At 35.6% G+C, this 23756-nt stretch overlaps 2 protein-coding genes across 5 annotated transcripts in view; both read left to right on the forward strand.

Moving 5' to 3' along the window:
* Positions 1–23756, forward strand: part of PIK3CB (phosphatidylinositol-4,5-bisphosphate 3-kinase catalytic subunit beta) — a 183372-nt gene that overhangs the window by 149395 nt on the left and 10221 nt on the right. For all 3 annotated transcript variants that reach the window (XM_069063883.1, XM_069063881.1, XM_069063882.1), the window contains 6 exons: positions 4144–4287; positions 5425–5524; positions 14586–14764; positions 16029–16138; positions 17193–17271; positions 22408–22575. In XM_069063883.1, coding sequence (XP_068919984.1) covers positions 4144–4287; positions 5425–5524; positions 14586–14764; positions 16029–16138; positions 17193–17271; positions 22408–22575 — 780 coding nt within the window. The remainder of the gene's footprint in view (positions 1–4143; positions 4288–5424; positions 5525–14585; positions 14765–16028; positions 16139–17192; positions 17272–22407; positions 22576–23756) is intronic.
* CEP70 (centrosomal protein 70) overlaps positions 1–23756 on the forward strand; it is a 261992-nt gene that overhangs the window by 94140 nt on the left and 144096 nt on the right. The window lies entirely within an intron of this gene.

Here is a 23756-nt window from a genome sequence, read left to right on the forward strand (position 1 = left end):
AGAGAACTTTCAAACATTTTTGCTGAAAAAACCAGAGTTGAATAGAAAATCTGACATTCAGATACAAAAAGCAAGAGAAGCATGAGAAGGTAAACAAGGAAAAGAAATCATAAGGAACTTATCAGAGTGGAACTATTTACATTTCTACATGGAAAAACGATAATTGTTAACTTATGAAAATTTTCTCAGTATGAGACTAGTTCATGGAATAGAAGAAATATATATGTCTGTATAGAAGGGTATATGGGCATATGAATACATATGTGAGTGTGTGTGTATAGGTGTACAAGTATTGTAGACAGAGGGCAGAGGAGCAATTGAATAGGAAGGGATGATACTTAAAAGGTGAAATTAAGAGGTGAGAGAGGAATATAATGAGAGGAAATGGGGAGAGAAAGAATGGGTTAAATTATCTTATATAGAAGAGGCAAGGGAAAACTTATAATGGAGGGGAAGAACAGGAAGGCAAAAGAGAATGAGTCAACCTTATTCTCACTGAATTTGGCGTAGGGAGGGAATGACACACACTAAATAGGGTATCTCATCCTATAGGAGAGTAGGGGGGAAGGAGATGAGAGGGGGGGATGATGGAAGGGAGGGCAGGCTGGGGGGGAGGGAAGTTGGAAGCACCCACTTTTGAAAAGGGATATCATCAAAGTAGAAAATAGAACAAGTGGGGGGTGGAATAGGATGGAGGGAAATATAGTCAGTCTTTCAAATATATCTACCATGGAAATGTTTTGCATAGCTACACATGTACATCCTATATTGAATTGCTTATTCCCAGTAAGGGTGGGTGATGAGGGAGGAAGGGAGGGAATCTGGAATTCAAAGTTTTAAAATTAAATGTTTAAAAAAATATTATTATTATTATTATTTTACTTGTAACTGGGAAATGAGATATACAGGCACTGGGGCATAGAGATCCACTGTGTCCTACTACAAAGTCGGAGGTGGGATGGGGGAAGATATGGGAGAAAACATTGGGGGAGGGGATATTCAGTGGTATCTCTGTTTTGGGGTGGTGGGTAGGGGAAAAATGGGGAGAAAATTTGTAACTCAAAATCTTGTGGAAATGAATGATGTAAACTGAAAAATTTAAAAAATGAAATTCTATTACTTCCATTTATATTTAGCAACTCAGACTCCAGTAAATAGTGTTGGGTAGTAAGGAATTTAATTTGCCATGATGATTTCTAATATAAGCATACCAGGTATATATAAATCTCCTAGATTCTTAATCTTTTTAAAATGTTATACTCTCTTCTATTTTAAATTTTACTAAGTACCATGTTTCCCCGATAATAAGACACTGTCTTATTAATTTTTTTGGACAGAAAAACACCAGAGGGCTTATTTTCAGGGGAGGGCTTATTTTAATGAACATTTTCAGCAATTTTAATAAGCAGGTAAATGTGAACAAAAAAAATATACCTTTATTCAATAAGCAAATCACTGGGGAAGAACAGGATGACGCGCTCACTGCTGTAGCTCTGATTGGATGCAGCTCGGAGCGCGGCGTGCGTTTCACCCGGGGGAGGGGGGATGGTGCATACAGAGGGTACCGTAATGTAGCGTGTAGCGCAGGGGATCACCTTCACTACAGTAGCAATCTCAATAGGGCTTATTTTCAGGGGAGGGCTTATTTTAGAGGAACCTTACACAGTAAGGGGAAGGGCTTATTTTCGGGATAGGTCTTATTATCGGGGAAACACAGTATAAACTCCATTCTTGCCCCATTATATCTTTTTTTTTTTTTTAAAGCAATTGGGGTTAAGTAACTTGCTGAAGGTTACAAGGCCAGTTATTTCTGGGTGTGGTGCTAAGTATCTGAGCCCACATTTGATCCCCAGGTCATCCCAACACTGAAGCCAGTGCTCTTACTCGCTGAGCCATATGGCCGCCCCTAAGCAATTGGCATTAAGTAACTTGCTCAAGGTTACATGGCCAGGTGTTTCTGGCTGGGTAATAAGTGTCTGAGCCCGGATTCAATCCCCAGGTCATCCTGACACTGGAGCCGGTGCTTTTACTCGCTGTGCTACCTGGCTGCCCCTCCCATCATATTTTATATTGCCAATTAGTTGAGTCCAAGTGAATGGAATTTTACTTGAGTTATTATTGTTCAGTGTTGAGATTATGTAGTTGAAAACCCAATTATAGATTATTCTAGTTTTCTTTTAAGCCCTCTTTCTTAGTGACCACATTAATGCCCTTGGGTGCGTATAGTTGATCTTTCTAATCCCTGATCCTCTCCTGAGATTCAGTCACTGATTGCCAGATTCCCATGGGACAACTTGAATTCATTTCCCCCAGACAACTCAAATCCAGTCTGTCCAAAAGAGAATTCATTATCTTTCTCCCAAAACCTATCCCTCTTCTGAATTTCCCTACTTTTGTGGGAAGTACTACCCTCCTATTAGCCTAGGTTTGAAGCCTCAACTCCTCATTCTTACTTATTCCCCACATCCAATTCTTTTTCTTTGCTGCAAATAATAAATCTTATGTTTAGCTCCACGACATTTCTTCTCTCTGTCCCTTTCTATTTATACAACTGTTGCTGTAGTTCAGTCCCACTTCACTTCCTTCCTTCTGTGTTTCAGCCTTTTAATCTCCCTGCCTCAAGTTCTCCCCATTCTTATTCATCTTCTACACTGCTTCCAAAGTGCATTTTCATTAAATCTAGTTCTTATCCTTTTACTCCCCACTTAGTAAATCTAGTGACTACCTTATCTCTTAGGTCAAATATAAGTCCTTTACCATCTAAAACCCTTTACAATCTGACCACATCCTGCCTTTCAAGGCTTGTTGTATGTTATTCCCTATTGGACTTCTTCTTGTTCCTTGTACATGTAAACCCCATCTCCCATCTCCTGGTATTTGAACTGAATGTCTCCCATTCCTGTAATACATTCTTCCCCTGTCTTTAGCACTTAGAATCTCTAGCTTAGTGTGGAGCTGAGTTCAAGTGCCATGTTTTATATGAAGCCTTCTTGATTCTACCAGATAGCATTGCCCTCCCTCCCCCCACTTATGTAGTGCATGTGTGTGTGTGTGTGTGTGTGTGTGTGTGTGTGTTGTGTGCATGCATGCTTTCTTCCATATAGAATTGTAAGAGCCTTGAAGTCAGGAAATGTTTTACTTTTTATTTTTCTCCCTGTTGCCTAGTATGGTGCATGACACATATTAATCACTTAAGAAATGCTTGCTGATTTATTTGTTGACCACCTTCCAAAAGGTTTCAGACAAGTTTTGATTTTGTTCTGATTATCTTAGCTACATACTTTTGTAAAATGGGATGAACTTAGAGAAGATTGTTTTATAAGGATAGAATTTACATCTGGAGTAAAAGATTCTTTGATTTTCTTAAGTGCCTCACTTTCAGCATAGTTAACACTTTAAGTATTGAATTTTGTTCAGCCCTGTAGTAGATAACTATGTAAAGTAATTCAGTTTATTTAGTAACAAATTATCTATCTTGTTATAAATGACATTTAGGTAATGAGGAAAAGAAAGAGAAAAATAAAACAACTCCCTGCCCTCAAACAGCTTACTTTTTTTTACTGGGGGTTTAGAGTATATGCAGTCAGTTAAGTAAATAAATATAATATCATAATTTGTGGAGGTAAAGACTACTAAATAATCACAGAATCAAGACTACTAATAATCACAAATAGCTGTGAGCCTTGAAGAAATATAAAGATTTCATAAGGGGAAGATTAGGAGGTACTATTTTCCAGCTTTTTTAGACAGACTGTGCTTATGCTGAGAAGCAAGAGATTGTGTATTGATTTCAAGAGCAGTGAGAGCTAGTAATCCTGCTTGACTTGGAAGTCAAGGGATAATAAGAAAATATCTTTTTGTGCTGTCTAGCCTTAGTTCTGAACCCTTCATTAAGTGCATAGTGGGACATTCTGTCCCTTATGATAATTTATTTATGCATATAATTTAAATTAGATACTGATTAGTCAGGTAGATCCATCATAAGATATTTAATAATCCTACATTTGCTGTGTATTTTAAAATGTTCCTTTTGTTTTAATAAGTGAATTTTAGCTCCTTATAAAACCTGTATTTCTATTTAAAAAAAAACCCTTTTTCTGCTCATTGATATTTGTATTTGACTCAGTCTTCCTTCTATTTCAGTGATGAAGAACTATCTCAGTATCTTCTACAACTTGTACAGGTTTTGAAATATGAACCTTTTCTTGATTGTGCCCTGTCTAGATTCATGTTAGACAGAGCACTTGCTAATAGGAGGATAGGGCAGTTTCTATTTTGGCATCTTAGGTAAGTAGTTTTTAATTAAAAATAATTTTGGTGGAGGGAGGAGGGAGTGGTTTGTGAAATTAACCAGTATGATAAATCAGCATATTTAACTATTTTTGGAATAAAAGGAGGTTCCATCAGTCAGTGCAGCCTAAACTTTAATATCTTTAGTAGCATAAAACTGTGCTTAGTGTTTTGGTTTGCATCATATTCTGCTTGAGACATTTCAGTCATTTTAGAAGATTTCATCTCTACTTTAATGAACTATTATTCTTTTGAAAATTATAGCCATTCATACTACTAATTTGAATTTTCTATACTCTTGCATTGTAGATTGCTCAGGTAAAGAAATGAATACATAATCAGCAGAATTTTTTCTTCCGCTATGCTTTTTTTTTTTTTTTTATTAAGCAATCGGGGTTAAGTAACTTGCTCAAGATTACAAGGCCAGTTATTTCTGGGTGTGGTGCTGAGTGTCCGAGCCAAGGATTCGATCTCCAGGTCGTCCCAACACTGGAGCCCGTGCTCTTACTTGCTGAGCCACCTGGCCGCCCCTAAGCAATTAGGGTTAAGTAACTTGCTCAAGGTTATACAGCCAGGTGTTTCTGGGTGGGTGCTAAGTGTCTGAGCCCAGGATTCGATCTCCAGGTCTTCTCAACCCTGGAGCCGGTGCTCTTACTCGCTGTGCTACCTGGCCACCCCTCGCTATGCTTCTTAATGTTTGATTAATGAAAAGTGAAGCTTGCTGAAAAGAACTTAGAGAAGATTGTTTTATAAGCATAGATTTTACATCTGGAGTAAAGATCATATTCAGTGTTCAGCCATTGTACTTGTTATGATTTAATAACATGTTGGGTTTTTATGATTTTGGTATGCTGCCTATGTGAGTGTGAATCAGTCATTTTCCTTTTGTTTTGTGGGGGAAGAGTTGATTTTTTTCCCCATCACTTAAAACAGCTTTGTCAAATACTTAACTGAAACGTTCTCAGAAATGGGGGAAGTTAAATATTCTGGGATGTTTATCAACAATAGCAAATATTTTAACTTTATTTTGAATGCTGTCATTACAATTTAATTCTAATTTAACAAAACAATATATTTTTGAGAGTGTAATATGCATATTGTTGAATGATTTTTTTTTTTTACTGAATTCTTCAGGTCAGAGGTGCACATTCCTGCCTTTTCAGTGCAATTTGGTGTAATACTTGAAGCTTATTGTCGAGGAAGTGTGGGCTATATGAAAGTGCTTTCTAAACAGGTATTAGTTCCTTTTGAATGTTGATTTTCATGGTCAAAGAAAATAGTAACTGAAAGGAGTCATAGAGTACAACAGATGTGAGGGATTTGCTCAAAATTTGTTTTGCTGTAGGGGTTTGCTGCAGTTTGTGGGGGAATATACTGAATTTATATTCAAGAGGAACCTGGGTTCAATCAGTTCCTCACTCTTGAGACTTAACAAATGTATCATAAGGGAAAGTCAGCTTATGCCTATATTGGCCTCTTGTTCTTCATCTGGGAATTCAGAATTATACCTGTAATAAGTATCCCTCAGGCTTGTTCAATGATCCAACTAGATCGTGCTTTGTGTGGTTTTCCTTTGAAAACTGCCTATTTATATCCTTTTCTCCGTTTTTAAATTAAGAAATGGCTGTCATTCTTGTATATTTGAATCAGGTTTTTGTATATTTTGTGTATTAGATCTTTATCAAAGAATTTTCATACAAAAAATTTTCATTTAATTACCTTTTCATCTTAGTTGCATTAATTTTTTTAATCAAAATTTTTCAATTTTATATTGTAACCATTGCTCATTTTATCATTTATGACCCACACTATCCTACTTTGCCTCATGTAAAAGACTTTATAAACTTTAAAGTACTATATGATTTTTTTGTTTTGTTTACACGTAGTGTCTCAAAAGTGTTAGTTCAGTTTTAAACTATTAAAACTTTACCATTTAAAAAAAACTTAAACTTAAGACTTAAAAAATTTAAAGCTAGTGCCTGAAGAATTTTGGGACACCCTGTGTATGTATGCATGCATATATATATAGGTTAGATAGATATGATAATATATATGTGCATGTGAGGTACATGCTTGACATCTCTTCTGCCACTCAGATGTAGCAGATTTCTTAATAAATTCAGGATATATTTGGTAGAATTCATTATAAGCAGTGGGAGGGACCTCTAGCTCCACAATCCATTTTGTGAACTAAATGTTCACTGTGTTCCCAAATAAAAGATAACCTGGTATGACAAGACAGTGTTCGGGATGATATAATATTCAGTAAATTTTAGTCAACGTTGCCATTTTGACATCGTTTCATGAAGTCCATTTTGAACCCCACTTGAACTCTATTTTTTAACCAAAAAAAAAAAAAGTCATGCCAAGCAGAACGAAGTGATTATGTCTGATAATATATCTAGCATTTTGTGTCCCTGACTCCTTTGTTTTTGGAAAGTGTTTCAGGCCAGGATGAGTTGAGTTCCTTTTTTTTTTTTAAAGCATTTTTTTTCATTGTGTTCATTGGTGTCCCAGCCCTGTTCTCTTTACTCAGCTTCTTTAATTCACATAGACTTCCCCTTCATGCGTAACAGTTTGTTTAGCCATCCCTCAGTGGATGGGTATCCACTTTGTTTCAGATATCTTGCTGTCAGAAAAACTGCTGGTATAAATATCTTACCACAGAATTCTGACAAGAATTTTTTTTATATTTAGGACCTTTCAGTCTTTAACCTTCTGAGGGACTGATGGATCAAAAACAATTAGCAGTAATGGAATCTTCATCCCCACTCCATTCTTATCCCCCATATAGAACAACTATATTTTATTCTCAAAACTAATAACATCATATTATAAACTCCTTGAGGGTAGGGTTTTTTGGTTGGATTTGTCCATTGCCATGTAGAAGTCAAGCATAGGTAGGTGCTTTGTAGTTCTTTTGATGGGTATATTGTTAATGATATTTATTGATTGAAATAACCTATTTTTACTTTGGGTTAAATTCATCATAATTTTTCTCACAGTGAATTTATTATCATAATTCATAGTTTATTATAATTCCTTCTGATTTTAGCACCCTTCTAAACTAGTCTATCTTCAGCATACTAATCCCTTCCACAATATCCTCCACAGTCAAACTTAATTAAATATTTTTGTATTGGTATTATATTGTTTTTAATAATTATACTGAGGACTGTTGAAGAGCAATTCATGTGTACCTCTAGTTAAGGGATTCTTAGACTGCAGTCTGTTGGATTCTGTGGATGAATTTTAGGAGATCTATGAATTTGCTTCTTAAAAAATATTTTGACAACTTTCAATATAATTAATTTACTTTGTAATCCTATGTATTTATTTTCTGTGTACTACAACAAAAGCAACAGTGATAATAATAAAGCATTTATATAGCACCAAGCACTGTATTGCTTGCTTTACAAATATTATCTCATTTGACCTCCACAATAATTCTGGGAGGTAGATACTGTTATTATCTCCATTTTCCAGTGGAGGATAGTGAGACAAAGGGAATCAGTGACTTACCCAAGGTCAATAATAACAACAACAACAATAATAAAAATCAATAAACATTCAGTTGGTTCCTCTGTGCCAGGCATTGTGCTAAGGACACAACAACTAGTAAGTATCCAAGCCTAGATTTGAACTCCAGTCTTCCTAACTCCAGCCAGACCTGACATTCTAGTGCACTGTACTGTCTATTGGTATATTATTCTGAGGAAGGGTCCATAAGATTTACCAGCCTACTGGCGGAGGGTGGTGGGGGTGTTGTCCATGACACAAAAAAGGTTATTAAGAATCCTTGCTCTGGGTTTGTTTTTGTTTTTATTTTTTTGATTTTTGGAAGGGGGAAGGCAGGGCATTTGGGGTTAAGTGACTTTTCCGAGGTCACACGGCTAACGTTAAATGTTAAGTGTGTGAGGCCAGGTTTGAACTCGGATCCTCCTGACTCCATGTGCGGTACTCTATTCACTGCACCACCTAGCTGCCTCTGCTCTAGGTATTTGGTAAAGAAATCCTCTAGAAATCTTTAATTTCCTCTAATTTAATTAAACATTTATTAAGCACCCTCTATATATATGGTACTGTTGCCTAAGAATTCTGTATTTGAAATTATGTTTTAAATATTTATGTCCTCTGGAATAAAGAATCACATACAGTTTTTTTTTTTTTTACATACCTTCTTTTCCTTATTCTTAATTTACCTCTTTTAAGGGTAAGAGGAATTCAGATTAGAGATCTTATTTTTTTTGATTCAGTGGATGTGTACCTTATTTTTCCACATCATTTTTTTTATACACCTGGATAATTTTAATTCTCAGCCTTCATTTTTTCTCCTTTAAATTTTTTATACTGAAATTAATAAAATCAATAGATTTTTTTTTTTTTGCCTTTTGGAGGGCAATTGGGGTTAAGTAACTTGCCCAAGGTTACACGGCTAGTTTTTTTTGTGTGTGTGGGTGTTAAGTGTCTGAGGCTGGAACCAAACTCAGGTCCTCCCAACTATATGACCTTGAAGAAATCCTGTAAGCTTTCTAGGCCTCATTGTCTTCCTCTGTGAATAAGAGTATTTGAACTAAGAGATTTCTAAAGTCCTTTTATCTTGGAAATTCTGTACCTTTGAGTTTATTGGTCATTTATTTTAGCTCTTTTAGTATTTCACTCCTAATTAGTCAGAAATTAAAAGGAAAAGTTCAAACCAGTCAGCTTGTTAGCTTGCTAGTGGCTCCAGTTAAAGGTTAACAACAAAAGGACCAGGTGCATTGGCTGATTCAAGTCAATGTAGTCATTTTTCTTTTAAATAAAAATTGTGTTTTTTGGCCTTATACTTTAACACAAAGTTTGTATGTATGTTTGTATGTAATGTATTAAGTGGTGCAGCTTGATCCTTTTAAGTATTCTGAAATTTTGATCCTTCTAATGTTTAAATGGATCAATGGCAAGAATCGTTTTTGCAGGGGGTAGTGTTTGGAGAGGAGTTTTTTGTGAATTTGACAGGAGGTTAAGAATATTTCTGCCCTCAGGTTCATCATTTAATTTAGACTACCCGAGTATATACATTAAATATCTCTGTAATATATGTACATACTTAAGAATTTAATTTCTGTAGGAATTCACTGCAAAAGAAGATTGTGTATTTCTGTGTAGTTGGTCATGTGAAGGAGTCTAGTATAGAATATAAACTTTCAGAGATAGCATTTTAGTAGGCTTCAAGGGGGAAAGCTGGGCATTTCCCCCGAGGACATTGGCATAAACAAAGGAAGGGAGGTAGAAACAAGCAGAGAGGGAGATTAACCTCCTTGAGGTTGATCAATACACAAACCAGTCCTTATTTGCAAGATTTTATCATTTGATTCTGTACTACATTCTTGCTTTGCTGTGTCCAAAAAGAAAAAAAAAAGATTCAAGATTTCAACTTGAATGGTGGTCAGACTTTAATTTTATCCTTAAAACATTCACACGTTGTAAAATATTTCTCAGTCACAAATCTTGACTATGTAATGTTAGGTTGCACCTGGTATCAAAGCAGTGATTTTAAAGAATGTCAGTTATCTTTAAAGGTTAATCATGAAAAATAACCATCAAGTATTACAGTTAGTTACTCTAACATGTCAGAATCTCTACATCAAAATGTGTGGAAATGTTGAGACCTTCTTTTTGAGAACTCCTTACAGTGACAGTTTTCCAGAATTTTTTTAGTGATGTAACATTTCCTTTATCCAGATACCTTATGTTCTTTTTCTTTTCTTCTCCTTCTTGTACATCTCAGTTTAGACCCATAGTTTGGAACCAAATAAGGTCAGAACACAGAGGAAATTTGTTCATGATTACCCCGTGGATGCGAGGGTCAGTTTCTGTTATGGAGTAGTACTCTTGCACCTGTCCCTTTTATATTATTCCAATTGCTATCATGCTAGTTTTAGCCTCAACTTCCACTTGCCCTAATTATAGTAACCTCCTAATAAACTTATCTCTGATGCCTCACCCTTAGATACAAACTCTTCCCTCTGCACAAGCCTGATGATATTACAGATACCTCTCCCCCCCTTTTAAAGGCTGTAAAACTTACTTGCCCTCAGAATGAAGTCTAAACTCCTTAGCCCAATATATAAAACTTAGGCAGTTTGTTTGCAACCTACCTCATCAGTCTATACTTTATATCATTCCACAAAGTCACCTTCTGCTCTAGCCAAACTGTATTGCCCTCCATCTTTCAGCAAATCCCATTCTTTTTTCACTGCCATGTCTTTGTATAGTTATCTCTAACTTCCCTAACCACTCTGTCTTTACTTGATTTTCATAAATCAGTCATTCAAAACCCAGATCAAATACTACCTCCTCCATGAAGCTTTCACTTGATCTTTGCCTCCTAACTGAAAATAATCTCTCCTTCATCTGACATCATGGCATGGCACCAAGTATTCCCCATTCTCATTCTATCTTGTATTTATCTACCTACATACCAATCTACCCTGATAAGATTGTCTACTCCTTGGCAAGGATTAGTTGTTACTTATCTTTGTATATCCCCCAACATCTGGCACAATGTATTGCACATAGTATAACGTTTTAAATTTTTGTGAATTAAATTGTACCCTGAAGAGGCCTAGTGTGAGTTTTATTTATTGCTTGTGGCCCATCTTCTTGAATAAGTTAGTGATCTGGGGAAGCTAGGAGGCATAGTGGATAAAGCACTAGACCTGGAATTTGGAAGATCCGAGTTCGATTTTGGTTTCAGCTATTTGGGCAAGTAATTTGACCTCTCTCAGCCTCAAGTTTCCTCATCTATAAGATGGGGATGACATAATACTTCCTAGAGTTATGAGAATCTTATGAGATAATATTTGTAAAGTACTTTACAAACCTTAAATAGCTATGTAAATGCTATTATTATTATTAACAACAACAACAACTTTGTCCTCTAGATACCTTCTTTGCCTAAATTAGACTCTGGATTTTTAAAAATGATTGAAGATGTGGAATACTCAGGTGCTACATTTATGCTTTTAAGTAAAATCTCCTTCATTTCTTACAGCACCATTTTATTCCATCACATTTTCATACCATGGCTTGTTCTGCCATTTCCCCAAATGATGCCTACCCCTCAGATTGCAATTCTTTGCCAGCTCAAAAAGAGCTATGAGTATTTTTGTACATCCTTAGTTTGTTTTTCTTAGGACTAATCCCTCCCTATATCTTCCCTCCCTCTAATTCCTCTTCCTCCTCCCCTTTCCCTCCTATCTCTCTGTTAAATAAAATGTATTTCTATACCCAACTCTTTGTGTCTTTTCCCCTCTTTTGACCAGTTCAGATGAAAGTAAGTTCAAAAGTCAACCACTTGTAGTGGCTAGGTGGCGCAATGAGTAGAGCACCAGCCCTGGAGTCAGGAGGACCCAAGTTCGGATTTGGACCCAGACACTTAACACAAAAAATAGCTGTGTGACCTTGGGCAAGTCGCTTAACCCCAGTTGCCCTCCAAAAAGCAAAAAAAAAACAAAAACCACTCCACCCACTCTTTCCTCTTTGTTTTTATAGATGTCTACTTGTGCTCCCTGATTATGTGAGAATTTTTCCTAACCTCCCCTTTCCCCTAGCCCTGCAATATATTCTCTTCTCCTCCCTGTCGATTCTTTTAAAGATCAAGACATAACAGAATCATTCCCATGTCTTCCTAGTTATACTGCTTTTATGAACCCTGATGATGATAGGGTTCAGATGAGACACATTTCCCATATTAGAATGTAAACAGTTTATCCTTTATCATTGTCCTTTCCTGTTTTTTTTATGTTTCTCTTAACTCTTATGTTTGAATGAAGCTCTGATCTTTTCATTAGGAATATTTGGAAGTTCTCTACTTCATTAAAGGTTTATTTTTTCCCCTGTAGTATTTTACTCGTTTTTGCTAGTAAGTTATACTTGGCTTTAAGCCTATATCCTTTGCCTATTGGAATATCATATTCCAAGCCCCCTGCTCCTCTTTTTGTGATCGGTGTTAAATTGTGTGTTATCCTGAATGTATTTTTTCTTTGATATGGGAGCTCTGGATTTTGACTATCATATTTCTAGGGGTTTTCATTTTGAGGTTTCTTTGAGGAGCTGACCAGTAGATTCTTTCTATTCCCATATTCCCCTCTCATTCTTAGATCTGGGTAGTTTTATCTTAAGATTTCTTGAACCTTATCTAGGTTTTTTTTTTGGGGGGGGAGGTGAGCATGGCTTTCAAATAATCTAATGACTTATTTTTTTTTCTGTCAATCTGTTTTCAAGGTAATTTCTTTTTGTTATGAGATAGATATCTTTACATTTTGGGGGGTTTTGGGGGTTTTTTTTTTAAGTCTTTTGACTTGGTTTTAATATTTTTTTGTTGCCTCTTGGAATCATTGGGTTCTATTTGGTCCATTCTAGTTTTCAAAGAGTTTGTCATTTGGGCAAGGTTTTGTATATCTTGTGCCAAGCTAAGCTGTTGATTGCCTTTCTGATTTTTTCTTCCATGTCTCTCATTTCTTTTTACCTTCCCCCCACCTAATAGTACTTTTTAAAATTACATGTAAAGATAGTTTTCAACATTTACTTTTATCAGATTTTGAGTTCCAAGTTTTTTTTTCCCCTTCTTTCCTTCCCTCCCCAAGACAACACACAATCTGATATAGGTTATACATGTAGAATCATATTAAATGTATTATGAAGGAAGAATCAGAATAAAAGGGAAAAACAATGAGAAAGAAAAAACAAAAAAAGTGAAAATGATATGCTTCTATCTGCATTCAAACTTCATAGTTCTTTCTCTGGATGTGGATAGCATTTTCCATTGTGAGTCTTTTGAAATTGTCTAAGATCATTGTATTGCTGAAAACAGCTAAGTCTATCAAAGTTGATCATCACACAGTGTTACATAGCTCTCATTTCTTTTCCAGTTTTTTCCTCTCACTCTCATTTCATTTTTTAAATTTTTTTAACTTTTAAAAATTCTTACTCAGTCTCTTTCAAGAAATCTAGTTTAATTTCTAACCAAGCTGCTTTTCTTTTAGACCTAGCTTGTATATGTTTTGGAGTCATTCTTTTCTTCTGTGTTTTTGTTTTCCCTGTTACCATAATAGCTTTTTTTTTCTTTTTGGAGGGGGGAAGGTAGGGCAGTTGGGATTAAGTGACTTGCCCAAGGTCACACAGCTAGTTTTGTGTTAGTGTCTGAGGCCACATTTGAACTCAGGTCCTCCTGACTCCAGGGCCGGTGCTCTATTTACTTTGCCACCTAGCCACTCCCCATAATAGCTTTTTTTATGATGGGATTCTTTTGTTGCTGGTTTTTGCTCATTTTCCCAGCTTGTTTTCTGACTTTGGCGCATAAGTGCCATGTAAATGTTGTTGGTGATGCTGCTGCTGCTTCTGATAAGCATTAACACCATCTATGTTAGGTTGGCTCTGCATATTTCTGGAGCAAAGGCCTGGGTCAGCCCTATTGCTGCTTTCTTGTGGTATTGAATGTTTTGTATTCACATTTCAGGCTAAGTCTGGGGACCTGAAAATTTTTGTGGCCCCAAAATGACCAGATCCAGGGCAAAGTCTGATCATTGCCATCCTGGACTGAGCTGTTGAAGTTCCTGACATGTCTTTGGGTCCTTTCAGCCACCTGTATTCTTCTGTTGGCTTCAGATTGGGCCAAAAGCTGGAACTGAAACTTCATTCCACTCCTGGATTCTGAGTGTATTGCTGCTACTTGTTTCTGAACTATCTCCTTGTTTGGTATACAGCCTAAAACCTGTGACAGCTTCTTACCCCAGAATGCCGTCCCTTAATGTGTGTCCATTTCTCACTCTACCCTGGATCCGTAACCCAGAACTAAGTAGCGAACGACAAAGCTGCCATTTAGCACTTGTTCTAGTACCTGCACAAGGTCTTACCTGTTGTGGATCTGGTACCTTATCTTATTTTTGGGTATGAGCCTTGGAATATTTTGTGTGCTGCATTTTTGTCCAGGCCTTGTCCCCAAGGTCCACATACTTCTCTATCTCCCTATTCAGACTTAGATGAGAAACTTGACTTATTGTGATTTTTTTCTCTTGGATTCCCAGTCAGGATTCAGTCTGGTATATTTTCTAAATCTCTTTGGAGGAGTTTTGATTGCCATTTTAGCTTCATCTCTCTTCTTTTTTAAATATTCTTAAATTAATTTTACAAGTTTTTTTTTTGTTCTGGGGAGAGGGAGGAGAAAGGAGGCAAAATATTAATATGATGATCTCATCAAACATTTTTCTTTTTTCCTTTTCCTAGTAATTAATCTCTTGAAACTTATGTTTCAGGTTGAAGCTCTTAATAAGCTGAAGACCTTAAATAGTTTAATAAAATTGAATGCAATGAAGTTAAACAAAGCAAAAGGAAGAGAGGCAATGCATACATGCTTAAAACAAAATGCTTACCGAGAAGCCCTTTCTGATCTTCAGTCACCTTTGAATCCTTGTGTCATACTCTCAGAACTTTAGTAAGTAATGAACTGTTCTCCTTTTACATAGAAAATGGCTCATACAAATTATGGATTCTTAACCTACATTCTATGAACTTGGTTTTCTTTCTAATATTTGAATAACTTTTCATTGTATTTTTTCCTTCAAAATCATATGTATTTTATTTTAAGGATTTAAAAATATTATTCTCCCACGGGTTCTCTAGGTTTCATTAGACTTCCAAAGGAGCCCATGACATAAAAAAGGTTAAAAACCACCTACTTCTGATGTAAATATTGACAATAGTCTTTTAACTTAGTAGAATTTTGTCAGCTGATTCTGGGGAGGTAGTTAAAATGGCATAAAATCAACCATTTCTGTAAATATGAGTTCTGCCAACTAAAGGTATTTCTAGAACATAAAGTCATATTCTTAAGCTAGATTTAGAATATAAATGAACTATTATACTTAATGTGGAATGGTCAACATTTAAATTCAAATAAAATCTACTTATGGCTTTAGGAAAATGATATTCTAAAAATGGTCAATTCCATTTAAGTACATGTAAATAAATTATAAATTTTATTGTTGTTACCCCCTGAAAATTGAAAATGAAATGCAATTAAAATGTTAGGAATCACCTAAAATCAGTATATTGTCTATGGTTCTTTAAAATATCATCTCTAGAAAAATTTATGCCTTTTATCATGAAAAATTGATTTATGTAAACATACTAAGAATAGAAAATTATTTTAATATAATATATGCTCTGTGGGACATCTAAATCCTGAATTGGACACTTTTTTGAGAAGTCAGAATATCTTTGTTATAAGACTGTTGTGAAGCTAATGAGTATTTTCTCCTGATTTTGAAGCCATTCAGTACAATACAGATTGATGATAATATAGAAAGATGATTGAGTCATGAAAAAAATGGAGAGAACTTTGAAGGATTATTGGAAGAAAGGTGAAGACAGTACAAAATAAAGTGTCTCAAAATTCAGTTTGATTGAGTCCAGTCATGGAAAGTGCCCCCGATATGAAGTGGTTGATAATAGTGTTATGAAGATATTTGTATTTTGTGAGCCCATGCCTTTGGTTTAATGCTATATTCTGGCCACCAAGTCTCTTGTAGAAGCTTTGTTGCTGAGGTAGCATGATCTGTTTCCATGTTTTGAGCTCCAGTTTCCTGCTCACCTAGAATGAACAGTTGCTTGGGCTATTTGAACCCCGTAACTCATGCAAAATGATCTTACCATTTCTTTAAAGTTGAATTTTCCTAATGATATTTGTCTTTTATTAGTGTTGAGAAGTGCAAATACATGGATTCTAAAATGAAGCCTCTGAGAATAGTATACAATAATAAAGTATTCGGAGGAGATCCAGTGGGTGTCATTTTCAAAAATGGGGATGGTAAGTCCCAATTTTTTCAGTTCTTTCAGGTTTGTAAGTCATTGCCTATTGTCATCTTTTGGCAGATGCATTATACGTCTATTTAGGTATTTGTGGAGTGAAACAAGATGGAGGCTTTTGGGGTTTTTTGGCTCTTAAATGATGGGTTTTTTGTTACATTTTTAAACATACAAAAGTTTGCAGTTAGTTTGTTTTTTTTTTTTTTTAAATAAGGACTTCTAAGACAGTCACACTAACAAAAGATATTTAGAATGTTTACATGTTTATTTAATGAGACTGTGTTAAAATATTTTAGAAACCTTAGTTTGAATATGCAGCTACATTTATCTCCATTATCCAAAAATTATGTTTTTGGCATGTTGATAAATAAAAAGTCACCAATACAAGAACAGCAAACCTCAACCTTAGTGTGAAACATGGCTTTTAAGAGCGTCAGGTACAAACTCTTAAAGCAAACCTACAGGGAAAAGCAATTAACATTCTACAGTGGATTAAAAAGTAATACTAATACCTACCAAATATTTGGTGCTCAGTAAATTCTTTTTTTTTAAAGCAATCGGGGTTAAGTAACTTGCTCAAGGTTACACGGCCAGGTGTTTCTGGGTGGGTGCTAAGTATCTGCTCCCGGATTTGATCCCCAGGTCGTCCCGACACTGGAGCCGGTGCTCTTACTCGCTGTGCTACCTGGCCACCCCGCTCAGTAAATTCCTAATAATTGAATGAATGATCTAAAATAGCAATATGATAGAAAGACACATGAGGGCCTGCCCTCTAACTAGCTATTTTTGGAATTGTACTATAATAGAAACAGAAACCTTACATATAATTTAACTTCTTAATTTTACAACTTCTAAGAGAGGGTAACGAGTTGCCTGGTGTCACGAAGCCAAGAAGTGGCAGATGCAGTACAGACTGATATGTTTTGTAATATTACTGTGATCCTTTGTAACTGATAAATTCTTTCCCCTATTTTCAGATACATTTTGCTGTTACACTTTAATAATTACTAAGCATAGTAAACCAGAAGCACAAATAAAGCAATCTTTTCTTTTAGATTTGCGACAAGATATGTTAACACTCCAAATGTTGCGGTTGATGGATTTACTTTGGAAAGAGGCTGGATTGGATCTCCGGTAAGTAATTGTAATGAATCTATATCTAAGCCGACTCCATATTCCTCTTTTTTCATTTATCTTCCATTTTTAGGCTTTTGCCCTAAACAAAAATTGAAAATGCAATTCTTATTTCATGGAGAGTGAGGGAACCTTTATTCCAACCTTTGCTTTGATATTTCCTCTTGCATACACCTTATTTTCTAAAACTATCAGGGTTGTAGTAGTAAAAGCATCAGATTTACATGGCTAATGAAGGAATTTGTTTTGCTTGACTACACATATTTGTTAAAAGTGTTTTGTTTTTCTTTTTTCTCAATTAAAGGAAAAGAGAGAAGGGAGAAAAAAATAGGTTTTTCTTGTTGTTAATAGAAAAAGACCCCACGACAACAACAGATTTTATTCATGTATCTGAGGGTCCAGTAGTAAGATATAGTCTTGACTCTTCCCATTCTTGTCCTTGAACATCCCTGTCTTTACTTTAGATAAACATCTCCTTCCAAGAAGAGGAAAGCTAATAATAGAATTGCTTGGGAATATTTTCATTAGTTGTATTTATTGCAGTTTTATATTTCTCTTTATTAATTTACCATTTTGTATTTTTTCTCTCTGTGTAAACCCCTAAAACTAACAGAGTCAAGCTAGTTGACTCTAAGTTCAGTATTCTTCAGTTATATCACTATCCATGTTGATATGATGATAAGTAATATGCATTAGCTCACTATATGATTTAATAAAACTATATCTTACTGTAATCTTTTAGAATAGGACCTGCAGAAATGGGCTTTCCTCCCCTTTTTGAAAGGACTGCAGTTCACTTCTAATTGGTGAGATTAGGTAATTGCAGGAAAAGGTATAAAAAAATTGGAAATTTGTAAAGCAATTTTATTCTTCAGTCTCTCTGGGTTTGAATTAGTTTAAATACTTTTTATTCTTTGATCCATTTGACAGAGTTAAGCCTGGAATTCATTAGCCTGTCATTCATTCTGCATATACATGATTGATATTCTTTTCTAGAGTACAGTACAATAGAAACAGTTGATTTATGTCTATTTGTGGTTACAAAATACTTTCACAGTACATTTTCTCATTGGATAATTGCTAATCTTTTTTGAGGTCGGGAGTACAAGTGTTGACTCCACTTTTTAGATTAGCAAACAGAGGCTCTGCTAGACTAAACAAATTCAGCTAAAAATTGCATGACAAGAAAGTGTCAGATCTTGAACTTCACCTGGGGCTTGTGAATCTGTGTTCTTTCTGCTACCCCTTTGACTTCTGACTTTTGCCACATCATCTCTCTGATGAGGATGGGTTTTTTCCCCCTTCTGTTTATAAGCATTCAATCCTCAAGGGGCTGAGGAGCTTCCATCACTGCCTGCTTTTGCAAAGGGCATTGTTGGTCTTGTGCCCAGTCTGGCTCCACATGTGAGATGAGATGAAAGGCCAAGAAAGACCTGTCACCACTTCACTACCATCTGCCATGTCATGGTGAGGATGGCCAGTTGTGACTTTATATTAGAGCTTAGTTTTCATTATCTTTTTGTAGAAACATAATAAGGAACTGGGATAATTGACATGTCCCACAGTTGTTGTCTGTACCTGATATAGAGGAAATTTTTTTCAAAAAAAGAAAGAGAAAGTATCCACTAAATAAATCTTTAGAAAAGGAATAGAATAACACTTAATTTTGTGATGTTGATCCTTACCGGTGTTTCTTGGATGACTATTATGTGTTCTGTCATGTGGAAAACAGAGGGCAGGGCGTTTGGGGGAAGGAAGCATCTGACTGCTCCAAGAGCTCATAATCGGGTTTTCCTCACATGAAATAATGAAGAGACACTAATAAGTCGATCTAATGACCTCATTAAGGGTCTAGCTTGCTTCTACTTTTTAGGTCTCTGTTGACTAAGAAAGCATGCATTAGGTTCTTTTCCTGTAGAAAAATGTAAATCCATTTTTTCTGGCCTCCATGTTGGGCTATGAGGCTATTAAGGCCTCTTTTATTATTTTAGTATTCTCACTGGACTCACTTCAACCAAAGGAAGCAAATCCATTTTCTTAAGCTACAAATCAGTGTCCTTTGTTTCTGAGGAGTGTAATTTGACTTTATGCTTTTCTTTCCTTAGTAATATATATGAGAGTATTGTTGGAAGTATTCCCTCTTTTTACTGGTATATTGTTCTCAAGGATAAATAACATTTTCCTGTAAATAATATCATGACTTTACTTTTGATAGTAAAGTATATTCAAAGTATATTTTATTTTACAGGAATCTAATCATTCCTGTTTGAGTCCCATCAAACTCAGATTTGAATTTAGATAAATAATTTGATTATTAGATGTTTTTAAATGATTCCTAAGTCTGCTGTGTGATCCAGAACAAAGCTATGCCACAGACCTAGAATAAACCATTATTCCCACTTATAAGCAGGTAATTTAGATACAGAGGAATTAAAGGAGAGGTAGGGATTTTCATGAATTTGAGAGTCAAAGCTCACACTTTGATGCAAACTCCTCGCTCTTTCTTAGTATTCTTCCTGAATCCTACCCATATTTCCAAACAAATCATCTTCTGTCCTTTACTAAGTGGGATATTTATCCATAAGTGTTTACTTAACTGACTAGTAACTTGTCAGTTCTTGTCATTTTCTTCCTGATGTGATGTTTGCAACCAGATATTTTGTTGCAACCATTTGAATTAAATTTAATCATTGTTTATTGAGCAATTATTATTACTCAATACTACTATGTCCTATGTAGAAAACAAGCGAACCATAAAACACAATGCTGCCCTCAAGGAATTTATAGTATAGTAAGAGGATGAAACACTTGAGAAACATTCTGGAAGTACTGTTGGCAAAGAGATACAAAAATGCCAAAAGCAAGTTTTATGGACCATAAATTAAAATGAGTGAGATATCAGTATGGAGCAGTCAGGAAAGATTTCATGGAGGAAGTGGGGAGGCTGATATTTGAAGGGTGAATAGAATTTACAGTAGTCATGGAAAGGAAAGAAAGGGGAAGGACATAAGCAAAGGCATAGAAACCAGAATAAGGGAAAATTCAGATAATATTTGACATCCCCCCCATATCATGTAATTCCATTGTAATGCCTTTTGGCAAAATATCCCAGATACAATTATTGGGTTACATTATTTTACTTAACTGTTGCATATATCTATAGTATAGGGCCAGGAGCAGGGTAAGGGAATGAGGAATCTCACTTTAACTAGAGCTTATATTCAGTGGTAGAAGGCAGTGATCATTAGGTAGGATGGAGCCAAGCAAAAGAATTTGGTTTTCATTAGAGGTCATTGAATAAAGTAGTGGTCTGATGAAGTCATTGTCTTCTGAGAGAGGCATCACACGTCTGCTCGGAAAAGAAAGCAGAGAGGGAGGCTGCCTAGAAGAGTGCTGTAGATAGGAAGGCACAAAGCAATGTGGGGCTGAATTATCATGGCAGGGAAGTGAGGAGGAGGCGTAGAGAAAAGGCACTAAGAATGAACAACTTCACTGAAGGAAAAGAATCTAAGAAGACTGGATAGTGCCATTATCAAAACTATTAAAATTTAATCTCATGTCTTAACTGTCTTAAGGTTTCTTGTATAATACATATCATGGAAGTACTATTGGTGATATGGGTCCTAATATCTAGTAATAAAATCAAGTGCTTTTAAAACAAGAAAATTCAAGTTTGCCAAAAAGGATTTTTGAAATTTCTTTTCACATACAAAGCCTCCAAGCATCTGAATCACTAATTCTGAGACTTGAAAGGAATCTTAGGAGGCTATCTAGTTCAACTCATAGCCAAACAAGACTACCCTCTCCAATATACCTTTCAAGATATCTAGTAAAGAGGGGAACCAACTACCTCTTGAAGCAGCCCTCTCTGGTTTAGGGTAATTGTCATTCTTAGGAAATTTTTCCTCACATCAGGCCCAGATTCACCCTTTTCTGATCTTTAGAACCAAAGAGAATAAATCTGATGCATCTTAAGCATGATAACCCTTCAGATACTTCAAGATAATTATAATGTCCCCCTGTTAGGTCTTTTCCAGGTTAACATCCCCAATTTTTTTCATCTTATCTTCATATGGCGTGATTTCAAGGCACTTCATCTTAGTTGTTCTCCTGGATGCTCTCTCTAGCTTATCAGTTTCCTACCTGAAATGTAGATCCCAGAAAAACTTCAGGTGTGATCTGAACTTGAAATATGGCTACAACTAAATGGAAAGGAGGACAATCTCTTTACCCTCTCACCAGATTTTGGGGGAGGGGGACAGAGAGAAAGAAGAGGGAGAATGTCCTTTGCCAGAAATACAGTGACCGTATTTATACTGATTTTTTATATATATTTCTATCATCACCATTAAATATTAGATGGTGAATTTTTTTTAGTCACTGAAACTTGTGGAATTATCTACTAAAGAGTGGGAGTTCCTTAGTTTGGGAGAACTGCCTCTCTGAGTGTATGAGTGTGGGCATAGGGAAAAGAAGGAAACAATCATGTCCTCAACAGGATATAAGAGTTAGAAATGATAAGCAGGGTCCACATTCAAGGAGAGCAGGGTCTATTGAGAGTATCTAGTGGGGGCTCTGAGCTCAGTGGCATATGTATATGCCTTTGCTGCTTTTTTAGAGTTAATCATACAAATATGGACTTTGATTTATTTTTATAAAAGTTCCTTTTTGCAGAGCTTCTTATGGCTGACTTGCTTCTGACTTTAGAACACTGAGAAAATTAGTTGCATTTTTTCTATCTAGATATTTTTTAAAAAATAAAAAGGTAAATCGAAGACAGTGTTGCTCTATCAGTCTCTTAAATAGATTTCCTCTTTATTTGTTCTATTAGCCTATAGCCAGCTTTTTACCTGTAAAGATCATAAGGCTGGCTTAGCATATCAAGGAAATTCCATTAAATAACTCCACCTATTGCCTTTCTAAGGAAATTAACAGAATGTAAAACTATTCTAATTTTCCTTGTGACACTAATATCATAAATGGAGATTGGGGGAGGGTATAAGCAACATGTTTGTTTGTATTTGTATAATTAAGGGGGAATGAAACATTTTATTGACCTAACCTTAAAAAAGTTATTTGAATATATGTACATCTTTTCATGTTTCCTAAAAATATATCGATGTGTTTTCCTTTTAGAATGCTGCCATATGGTTGTTTAGCAACAGGAGACCGCTCTGGCCTGATTGAAGTTGTTAGTACGTCTGAAACAATTGCCGATATTCAGCTAAATAGTAGTAATGTTGCTGCTACAGCTGCCTTCAATAAAGATGCTCTTCTAAATTGGCTTAAAGAATACAATTCTGGGTTAGTTTATTTTTTTTTCTGATTATCATCAGGCTTTCAAAACAGCTTTGTCAGTAACAGCTCTGAAGAAAATTTATCATTATGTTGACATTATAAGGAGACAAAAATTAGGTTTGATAAAATTTTGTGGCAGAGTATACAAGAAAGTAGAAGAGATTACCTTAGGAAATGGATGAATGCCCTTCCATTTGAATGTCTTCATGGGCAGTCTGGATCACTTGTGGGCCATTGAGGTCCCACCCAACTCTGATATTTGTGATTCCATCTTAGAGATGAATAGATGTCAGTTAGCCAGGTTTATCTTTGTATTCCTAATGCTTAGTACCATGCCCAGTACTCTACAGATGCTCCATGAATGTTTACTAATCCCACCAGATCACCGTGGAACTGTAGATACTCATCTTTCCTATAATCTGTATATCCATTAGAGACAGGTAGGTGGCACAGATGATAGAATGTCAGACTTGGAATCAGGAAGGCCTGAGTTCAGATGTGTCCTCAGGCACTTCCTGGCTGTGTGGCAAGCCACTTAATCTCTCTCTGTTTCAGTTTTCTCATCCATGAAATGGCAATAATAATAGAATTCTTGTGAGGACAAAATGAATATTTACAAAGTGCTTTGGAAAACTTTGAAGTGCTATATAAATGCTAGCTGTTATTAGAATGAATTTTGCCTGGTTAGAGTCTAATTTTTTTTGGTAAACACTTTAAAACAAAATCCAAGAAACAAAGTTTTTGGTGCTGATGGCTTCTAGAAGGAGTCTATATTCATTTTAAACTCTATGACTTAAATAAGACTATAGAACTATAGTATTTAATACTTAGGGAGTTATGGCCTAATTTCTGTGTTGATTAAGAATATTCAAAAGGCCCACTCTTATCTCATTAGGTTTAATCATTGAGCAAAACCTACCTTTACCATGTATTTGTCTTTTCATTAGGTTTAGGATACATGAGTGCCATTTCTCACAAATCTATACAATTCCCTTTAGAAATAGTGCCAGTAAGTTGCACAATTATTCTCTATTTTTTAATGCTTCTACTTTAATACTTCTAGTAGTCTTTAGACCTACCCTACACATGTTAAATTCCATGTCTGACCTGGTATAATTTGTCTCCATTGTACTAACATCATGTCATACCTCTCAACCTAACACCCATCCTAGCTCTTTTTTAAAAAA

The sequence above is a fragment of the Petaurus breviceps genome, unplaced genomic scaffold (genome assembly GCF_028583685.1).
Source record: "Petaurus breviceps papuanus isolate PSGF00001 unplaced genomic scaffold, PetGlider_PUasm1.0 90604, whole genome shotgun sequence".
NCBI lineage: Eukaryota > Metazoa > Chordata > Mammalia > Diprotodontia > Petauridae > Petaurus > Petaurus breviceps.